Consider the following 10,899-nt stretch of genomic DNA (forward strand, 5'->3'; position numbering starts at 1 on the left):
GACTTCCTGTGGTCACGTTCTGGTCATTAAAAGTTTATTTGAAAGTGGTCAGCTAAGAGATTTAAGGATTCAAAGCAAAATCGTGTCTCATCAATGTGTTCATTTTCAGTTTCAAATAAAAATAGGTATTAATTACTCTATAAATCTTAACGACGATAATCTATACTGCGTTTCAATTAATTGCACGTGATCTAAGAACTGCACCGATATTATCTTTAGAATTTACATTCAGTAATATTCGTTTAAATGATGCTAGCTGATTTAGCAGGGTATTTGCTTAAATGATATTTTATGAGTTCATTTCATTGAAAAAGTTATAAATTAAAAATATATTTAATCCTATAACTCTTTAAATATAAAAAAGAAATAATTTTTAAGAAGAAATAACAATAAAATTATGTAAAATTTTACTTACTTTATTTCTACTGATAGTTTTTTTTTGGCAAAGTTATCACAATTGTCAACAACATCGTTCTTCAAAAATCATTCCTCTGTATATTCGTCCATTACACATCTGCTGTTACCAACAGTAAACATTATTTCCTCCAACAAATTTGCGAAATTATCAACCAAAACTCTATTCACCGGGTCTCACCCTTGACACAAACTCAATAATAACCCTTTATTATCTACCTATTTGTCTGTTCATCAGATTTGTGTAGGTGGATATCCAAAATATTGTAAAATAAACTCTACAGGGTTGAAAATACGGGATTTTTTAACGAAATTGTTAAGTACATTTGTTTATTTTATCTGATGAAAGCATCGAGGTAGCAATGTTTACCGATATATTGTTATTTCCATCCCATTGTTTGGTTGTTCGCGATTTCGTGATTATATTTTGGTTTGTCAGATTTCAACAATGCTTGCTTTTTGTGTGTTTTTCTAAGCCGGTGACGAGTTTGCAAGATTCGTTACATGAAGGGTTACGACGATCTTTATGTTTGAAATGGTCGGCTTTATCTTTTTAGATATCATCTTTATCTTTTCAGTATTAAACGTTTAACAGATCACCATCACTTTTTAACCTCTCTTCATGTAATTTCTGCAACTGATCACATTTAAAATTTATACGTTTAAATTATTTTATTCAAATCATATTTACGAATGTCTCTTATTTTTGACCCTTACAACATGCATTCATTCATGCATAAATTTCTTAAATTTGATTCATGTCTTCATAACCGAATTTAAATTCTTCTTCAGTTCACATACAAACCTATAATAAACCACTTAAAAGGACTACAGTTGCTTTCAAATTAAAACTGACAAGATAATAACATGAATTGATTCACAATTATAATGCTACCAAACATTATTCTACCCTTAATATTTCATAAACTGGTTTACTAAGGGTTCTTTTTTAAAGGGCGGGGCTAATGCTTGCCCACCCTTGCGAAGTTTCTTTTGCAAGATCAAAATCACGCGTATAGCATACGGATGGTATTATAGGGTTTTCATACTTAATTAATACTGTATGAAGTGAAAGGATCAAGTATGTTTGATACTTGCGAAATAAAATGCGTAAGTAGGTATTTAATTTTTTTTAAAGAAATCATATATAGCTATTTATCTCATATTTCTTTCATAATTTCTGATTGTTATTAATTAATTTGAGTATTTTATATAATATATATTTACGTTGGTTACAATTTACGTTATCAGCAACCTTCTGACATTCATTTCGGCAACGATGCTAATCCTGGATTGCAAAAGACAGATTTTTACATAAAGCAGGTCGTTTTCAGACCTATATAGGTTTTGCCTAAGATCATACGAGCAGTGGAAGATAACCAAACTATAATGATAAAACTACACAAAACTACTTCAAGATAAGTAAATATTGAGACATCGAAGTTGTACCCAGAAGAGTCTTTGGGTAGAATTAGAACCTGTAGAGAGTTTTATTTGTCGACTACTATACTACTATGCTTATAAATATATACCCTTTCATATCATTATGATAACAGTTGTATGATTAATGATTTAGTCTATAACAATGTTGATACTAACATCAACATCTGAGAACATTAATTACAGATTTATGAGTGTAAATTTATGTACATTAATTAACTTAGAATACTTGCGTAGGTTCACAGTAAGCATACTATTGCAAATGTTTACTTAACCTTTAAACGTACAAAGTTACATTACATTATAAACTAAGCAGAAAATTTATTACATTTCTTTATTTTATTTATTAAAACCGTGAAATGAAATAGATGCCATAAGGCATCCTCTGCCATTTTAACCTTTGGATCAAACTGAGATATATGTACCTACGGGTGTTGCAAAAATAGTTAATATAATGATAATTATTATAAATATGTATAACAGGTAAAACAATAACCTAATTGTTAATGTCCAAAAATATGGCTATAAATATATACTTGAAAGAAAACAAAATAATATATGTAGGTACAAAAGTTGGATGAACTTAATAATTTTGGGACCTAGCTATTTAGGTCAGAAAAAGTTTAGAATATTCATTTTCAAAATTGGATACAAGGTATCTCTTATTGACGTCACAAATCAAATTATAACTACTACCTCTTCCAAAGCGCATGTGTAGAAGAAGCGGCGGAACAAACTACACTGCAGATAGCAGCTTTATAGACTTGCTCCTTTATTCGAATCTGTTGGGTGCTTTTAGAATAGATTCGGGAAGTAAAATTTTCTAGTCGAAGACTGTGCTTGGCTGAGTAACGTATGACATGGATCCAAGGCGGTGGGCATCAAGAAGGACAGAAAGAAAAATAATATTTGTCAAATATACTTACAAAACAATCAACATTGTTCTAAAGTTGTAATGCAATGAGATGCAGAATACAACAAACAAAAATTACTCAACAAAAAATTTAAAGGACTAAAAACAGTTGCACAATATAAACAGTAACCAAATTGGATTTAATGAGATAGATATTAAGGATGTTAGCGTCCCATACAAAATTATTCATAGCTACTAAAATGCTCTATTCATCGTCTCCTTTTTTTTCGCTACACTGGGACTGACTCGCCGACAAAAGGGTGGGCCGGGCTTCGTAATTGCCAAAACGCTTCAAGTGAGGCCCATTGTGTGTATTTACAATAGGGTGCACTAAGTGGGGGTAGTTTTGTAATTGTTACTTTCGTGAGCACACCCCAGTCACATCAGTTGAACACGGTACGTCATCGCGAACGCACAAAATGTCCCGGTCATTTTTAGTAGACACACTCATCAGTGAGACGAAGGACTGCAAGAAGACAGAAATGTCTAGTGACCTCAATCCGTATACGAACTTAATTGGGCATCATATGGATGCACGCCCTAAGTTTTTACCTTACCCATACGCGGGGAATTTAAACAATCTTCTGAGCCTTGGTTTACAACATCCCCAAAGATCACCGGATTTGTTCCGACCATTTTTGGAGCACCTCAACTTTCGATATCCGTTGCTGCATCAGATGCCGCGACAAGATTTCTTTGAACCAGTCCAAGAGCCGAGACCATTCGAAGGTTATTTGAAGACTGAAGAACAAGAGCCAATCAACTTTGTAAACAAAAGGAAGAAATCTATATCTCCTTATTTACACCACCCGTACAAATCAACAGCTACGTCACCAGTGAAAAGTCAAGGTCAACGGTCGCCGTCCTTGTCTAGCGACAGCAGAAATGGTACTCCGAGTCCTCCCCTCGCTCATCCTGAAGAACTCCTGCCCGGTTACTCAAAAGACTTGAAACGTCTGCCGCTGAAAGAAGATTCAAGTAAACGCATCCGAACAGCGTTTACCGGTACTCAACTATTGGAACTCGAAAGAGAATTTTCCATGAACATGTATTTGTCAAGACTGAGAAGAATCGAGATCGCGTCGCGATTGAAGCTGTCAGAGAAACAAGTGAAGATTTGGTTCCAAAACCGCCGCGTGAAGTTGAAGAAGGAAGAAACTCCGATGAGTTCCAGCGAGCGATCCAAGAAGTGTTGCTGTTCAAAAAGTTCTTGCTCATCAAAAAGCCAGGAGTCGTGTGACAATGAACAAGAGCAAATAGACGTCGTGAGTGACAGCGACAGGAGTTTTGAAGCGCAGAATCTTTCTCAGTATTCTTAATTTTAGAACTTTTGACATTAATGTGCCGTGTAGCTAATAAACGTGAAAACTTTGTTTTTGAAACGTTGCTAATTTATTTAGAGTTTGGTGTGAGAGGCGGAAAGTTAAACTTACTGTTTTGATAAGGAAATGTATTACAAAAGATTTTAGATCATACGTAAAATGAGATCTAATTGTATGTTCATTATGTATGATGAATATCTTCTAAGTAATAGTTGTAATAAGTACGTTTTTCAACGAGTTCAAAGGTGTAAATTTTGTAAATATAAATAATTTATCAAGCGATGTGATGATTGATGTAAGATTCTCAAAAGTACAAAAACTATATTTTGCTACAAATTTACAAGTTGTTAGATATACTTAATAAATTTTATATAAAGAGCAAGTGTAATTTCTTTTTCATGACCTACCTTTTTATGCTATGTAGAGGCCATGAGATACTTACTCGAATATTAGTTCCTCATTTTATAAAAAAAAAATTACAAAATCTTCAACTTATTCTCAAAATACCCCGAGATCCAGCGCCGTTGGCGATTAAACCCGGTCAGTTTTTTAAAAGTTTTGAAAGGAATTGAAAATGAAACGTTCACTCTAATATTTTCTAACTTGATACTTTTAAATAAAAACATCGAAATCCTGAGAAACACATTTCTCGTTACTTAAATGTCAGCCTTATAAAAGCTGTTATACGGTACATTTTAGCGCCACCTACAAAATTACACAGGTTTTTCGCAAATCCTGCGGGAACTATAGTTTTTACCAAATGAAATTTCAAGAAGATTAGTTCAGTGGATAACATACAAATATATAATCAAGTCTATATCCCATGCGGGGTAGACAGAGCCAACAGTCTCGAAAATACCAATAGGCCACGTTCAGCTGTTTGGCTTAATGATGGAATTGAAATTCAAATAGTGACAGCCTGCTAGCCCATCGCCTAAAAGAAGAATACCATGTTTATAAGCCTATCCCAGAGGATAACGTCTAAAGCAATAACAAACAAACAAGCGAACTTACTTTCACATTTTAGTTGGGATGATTTGATTAATATAAATCCAGGCGTTCATTTGAGTATGCAATTTTAATTTTAACAATGAAATCCTATGTGGGGTTGAAATGACATTTTTGATTATGTGGGACCAGGAATTTCGAGTGCCACTAAGAATGTAGGGGACAATTTTCATTGGACTGATTCGTTCTTCTATTTTGTAGAAAAATATCTTTGCAAACCCTCCTTAAATTCTTATTCCCTTTTGTTGATTTAGGAATGTCCATTATTAATTAATCCGAAAATCATGCTTAGATTGCCAAACTAAAAAAATCTAAGACTACTTATCTTCTAATTCCATAGTTAGACCCAAAGAAGCTTATAGAAATACCTGATGCTATTTGAAATACTCTGAGCACCGATACAAGAGAGTAATTAAAAAACATTCGAATAAGTTGACAATAACCATAGTTAGGTATTCACCCTGGTTTCTTGCAACTTAGCCTTCCTATTCTGCTGAAACCACAGACAATTTAGCAATAATTGTCTGTGGTAACACTTGAAGAACCGTTTTGTTTTTATCTTTTTTAATTTTACTCTCCATAGAAGAATCCGAGTGATCTTGTCACTTGTGAAGTCAGATTTTACAAATCCGTAATCTTAAAAAGAAATATGCACATTTTTTAATTTAGATTTCAAACATCAAGAACAGAAGTCGCGGAAAACCAGCGTCGCGGCTCATACTGTGACATTCGCTGTAGAGACCTTTTTGGTACATTTTTGGGTGTAAATTTTTAATTTGTATTTTGTGCCAAATAAACAAGTTTTCTTTAATTCAGATAAGAAAAAAATAATTTTAAAAATAGATAATATCCTTCTATACTTTACAGATAATAAAAGTAGATAGATATATCACTAGCACAGAAAATAAAAGCTATTACATTGTTTACATCAGGGTTTCCCAACTAACAGCGAGTCCCTATTAAATCAATTAGTGAATCAATAAGCCGTGCCAAGCAAATCTCTCCCACGACGGCTTCTAAGCCAATGTTTGCGAAGTAACCATCATCCGTCTAAAATCAAATAACGTAATTATTTGCTAAAAGCATTTATTATCTATGGAGGGACGCGTAGCCGCGTGCAGCCATACTACTGTCTATTATATCATTTTGCACCCCTTGAAATATACACACAATCTTATTGTCAATACAATAGAATCTAAAATCTGTAATTTTGCAATTAATTTCACGCAAATAATAAATGGTAAATATCAGTACGCCACGCGGCGTCTTTTCATCAGTATCTGTTTGAATTTGGAACGCATTTGAATTCGGAATTTGTTTTTCATCAGCCAGTACTTCACGACAGGACACTCGTTCGAGTGTTGTCTATTGTCGTGATTTATTTGGATAAATGATTTTTCGGTCAGCGGGAGGGGTGGGAAATTGTTTATTTGTTGATAATTACACCAATAATTTTATTTTTCCTTTATCCGCACAAAAATAAAAATAAAACTTGCTTTTAATTTTTTTGGGATTTCCTGAACATCGTGACACGCACAAACATCGTCTTAGTTACGATACTTTTAAAAATTCCAGAAAATAAATTCATAACATTATCTACTAAACACAAAATTTCGACCAAAAATTATTTCAAAATTCAAAAATTTTCGAGTTTGATGGCGATATTTTCTTTTATCTCTTTAGACTACTTTAAAAGTCAAATTAATTGACGCGTTCTTGAGGTATTCTATTTACATTCTCTTTTAATTATAAAATACCTACAAAATCATTGATATCTTAGTTTTCTTTATAATAAAATAAAATGTATAAAAAACTAATTAGATATACCTAACAGTACCATCATTAATTCAAATCAAAAACTGCATCGTAACAATTGACATTACCAAGTGCCTTGTTACGGTACTCCTAATTATTTCATTCAGTTGCTACCAAAAAGACCTCATAATTTAAGCGAAAAGCATCTTTATTTCAATGTGACAAGGTATATCAAATTAATAATCCCTAGGTATTTTATTATGCATGCAATAAATCGTGTATCATGCTGACAACCGTATGTTTTGTCACTGCTAATAGGTTACGGCTTTCAAATTCGTGTCATCTATTGCATTTTTATGTATCAAACAATTTTAGCTCTTATCATAAGGAACTAAAATAGTTTTTTCATTAGGAAAGTATGTAAGACTTACTATCTTTTAATTTTAATCAAATAAAATGACGAATTTGCTATCAAACGATTTTGTGCTTTATTATTAAAATGTTAAGGTAGCTGTTCGTTTGTCATAATTTTTCGGATAGTTAGGGTTGCTACAGATGGGATTCGCAATACAATGCGATATCATTGGGTGCCGTGGCAAATCGAAACGGGTTTGATTCCTGATAAATGGACATTTGAATTTGTTTGTGAAATAAAGTTTAGATCCGCATTTGATACGGATCTGTGCTTTGAAAATACAAACAAATATAGTTTCCATAAATTTACGGGAGTGAAACTCACAGTTGAATTTCGCTGATTAAAAAATTATAGAAATATGTTTTTCTAAAAGGAACGTAAAACACGTATCTATACTAATATTATAAAGCTGAAGAGTTTGTTTTGTTTGTTTGTTTGTTTGTTTGTTTGTTTAAACGCGCTAATCTCAGAAACTACTGAACCGATTTGAAAAATTCTTTCACTGTTAGATAGTCTATTTATCGAGGAAGGCTATAGGCTACATTTTATCCCGGATTTCCTACGGTAAACGTCAACAATGCAGGTGAAAGTTGAATGAGTCGGCCATCTGCGAGCTTTCCACGCGAACGCTGCGCAAACCAACAAAGATATAGTAAAACAATGTACTAAAGACGTGAAGTACTCATTTTTTGCCACAAAAAAGTCCGCGAGAGCATATATCTATCTCTTAAGGTTTACTTACGATAACCACTTTTATGTTCATTTTTTAAGATTATTTTTTCGTTATAAACATAAGTTATTTTGAAACCAATTTTCTTTAATTCAGTATTAATCCTTATCCAAATAAATATGTTTATTACTTTCGGCTTTTCATGTAGACTAAAATTGCCATTTACAGTATATAAATCAGACGAATAGGTTTTGAGATATAGTCGTTATAAGCAATTTGCAGCGAAACATTTAATACGGCGAACCAGCGTTCTTTCTAATACGCGTGACCGCCTGAGACATCTTAGAAGATATTACTATTTTAAAGTAAAGTAAAGTATCAGCCTGTAAGATCACACGATTGGGCAAAGGCCTCTCATCTCACTATATACGGTCTCCGTTCCGTCGCGGGTAATGATGTGGGCCAAGTCGTCGCCAAGTCGCATAACAATTAGCAGCTATAATTGATAAAGCCGAGGAGGATGTTTGCAAAAATAAATATGATGCCCAAAATAACTTTTCCACGCGGACGAAGTCGCGGGCACAGCTAGTCAGAAATATTTCGTTTATTTATATTTTCCATTATATTTATAACTTAAACGGGTAACAAGAAACCGTTTAACCGTCACAAGAATTTGTCTTCGGCAATTTCTTTCCTGTCTTTTCTATAAATAATATATGTTACGCATCGCTATTTTCGTACGCATTATTTACATATTGATATATTTATCGCTGTAGGTATAGATGTAAATTTGATTGTAGTGCCGTGCGGTGTCCGGCACCAATACAAAAAAGAATAGGACCACTGCATCTCTATCCCATGGATGTCGTAGAAGGCGACTAAGGGATAGACTTACAAACTTGGGATTCTTTTTTAGGCGATGGGTTAGCAACCTGTCACTATTTGAATCTCAATTCTATCATTAAGCTGAGATATACTATAGACTGTTGGCTCTGTCTACCCCGCAAGGGATATAGACGTGAGAAACTTGATTCGCGAGCGGCCAGCACGGGGTATTGCTGTGTTGATGGTAGGTAAATTGTTTATCTACCAAATTTTATGTACGCGTCAGTCCTTAATTTGTAAGTTCTCATTATAAGTGTGTTTGAAAATACATACAATAGGTTAGAACTGGCCACCTATAAAATATTATGAAAAAAAAGAATACATCGCGGGAACGTTTGTTTTTTGTTACTTTAGAATATTATTATAACCTAAAGATCATCCGAGTTACATACATACATACATACATATAGTCACGTCTATATCCCTTGCGGGGTAGACAGAGCCAATAGTCCCGAAAAGACTGAATGGCCACATTCAGCTGCTCTGCTTAATGATGGAATTGAGATCCAAATAGTGACAGGTTGCAAGCCCATCGCCTAAAAAAAAAAAAGGATCGCAATTTTATAAGCCTATCATCCGAGTTCTGTAATTTAATGTATATTTATGTTAATTTACTTATAGTTCAGTGATTTATCAACCTTATGTGCAGTTTTTCTTCATAAATTTCAAGTTTCAATCCACATTCAACATTTCAGTACTAAATACTTTACTAATAATGACTTTACTTTAATAATAAAAAAAAAAAAAACTTTAACCAAACGAATTGTGGTGTTAAAATTTTAGGTCATAACTAAAAATAACATCCTTTTTTAAATTACCGAGCTGTTGCCCGCAAATTCGTAACAAATAACTGAATAAAAAAATATAAGTAACTTTATACGATTTGAAATTAAGGCCAGCCTAATTACCTTACAATCCTATACAACCTATAACTGACGATTCTATTACCTTGTCTTACATTTGAGATCTGTTACAATGGAACTGACATGTCTTAAATACAAAAGGCCCTTAATTAATTAAAGATTTAAAAAAAAAAATCTTTTTTTTTAACCAGTTTTGGAAACACAAAAAATATTAATTATCTACATTCTAATATGTATTGTCACTGAATAAAATTCCAAATTCAAAAGCAATCACACCGCACACGTGGTAATCAAATACACCTTAATATAAATCCTTTATTCGGAAACACATCGAATTTTCTCGAAAACCAATATCCGCAAATTTCCATCACCGTTCCAAATCTAAAAACAACTTTCACACGATTTTCAACCTTATAGTTTAAATAAATACAAGTGTGTTAAAGGTCAAATTCCTGCGTAGACAAATAGGGCTACCAGTTGTTTTATTCGGTTTATATAGAGTGCTAAAAAGTTTACAATCCTATAAATATTATATGAGCACGAATATTGCCTATAAGTTTGGTAAAAAAAAACTGACTGTTATGGAGAAAAGGTTACCAAAATACATTTATACAGTAAGTATTGAACTTTTATGATAACGGTGTAGATGGTATTTTTTTATTATTAACCAATGAGGTTATAGGTGAGAATTATATTGTGATAAGTATGTAAGTCAAACTAAATGATGTTGGAAGACCATAGGGTCTACCATAGGGTTGACTGGTATATAATGCTTCTAGCATTAAATCGGCCAATTGGGCTATACATTTGTATTTTGTTTAATAATATTAATTTTTTTAAATGACCAATATTTAATAAATAAATAACAGTGGCCTGTCTCTCTGAATTTACGGTTATGAAGAAAAGACTCCGGCAACCTATTATAAAACGTATCTATATGAACGATTTGTTTAATTAATTTGTCAAAATTTTAATAAAATATACAAAGTATGATTTTGGGACAGCTATAAAATGTCCAATATATCACTACAAGGCTATAACAGGACCTGGATGGCCAATCAAACGGTTTGGACACCTGGTGCCAAAGTAATAAAATTCAGTGAACATTGAATGAGTTTTGAGGCTAATGCTTATGAAAATTAAAATGTTTTTTTAATGTTAATTTAATAGACACATATAATCACGTCTTTATCCTTAACGGGATAGATAGATAC

At 32.8% G+C, this 10,899-nt stretch overlaps 1 protein-coding gene across 1 annotated transcript; it reads left to right on the top strand.

The window, feature by feature from the left end:
- Positions 1-3,186: 3,186 nt before the first annotated feature.
- On the top strand, positions 3,187-4,086 carry LOC106137358 (homeobox protein Hox-D4a-like). The gene has a single exon (XM_013338169.2). The coding sequence runs from the start codon at positions 3,187-3,189 to the stop codon at positions 4,084-4,086; it is 900 nt and encodes a 299-aa protein (XP_013193623.2).
- Positions 4,087-10,899: the final 6,813 nt, after the last annotated feature.

The sequence above is a fragment of the Amyelois transitella genome, chromosome 8 (assembly GCF_032362555.1).
Source record: "Amyelois transitella isolate CPQ chromosome 8, ilAmyTran1.1, whole genome shotgun sequence".
In the NCBI taxonomy this organism is placed as follows: domain Eukaryota; kingdom Metazoa; phylum Arthropoda; class Insecta; order Lepidoptera; family Pyralidae; genus Amyelois; species Amyelois transitella.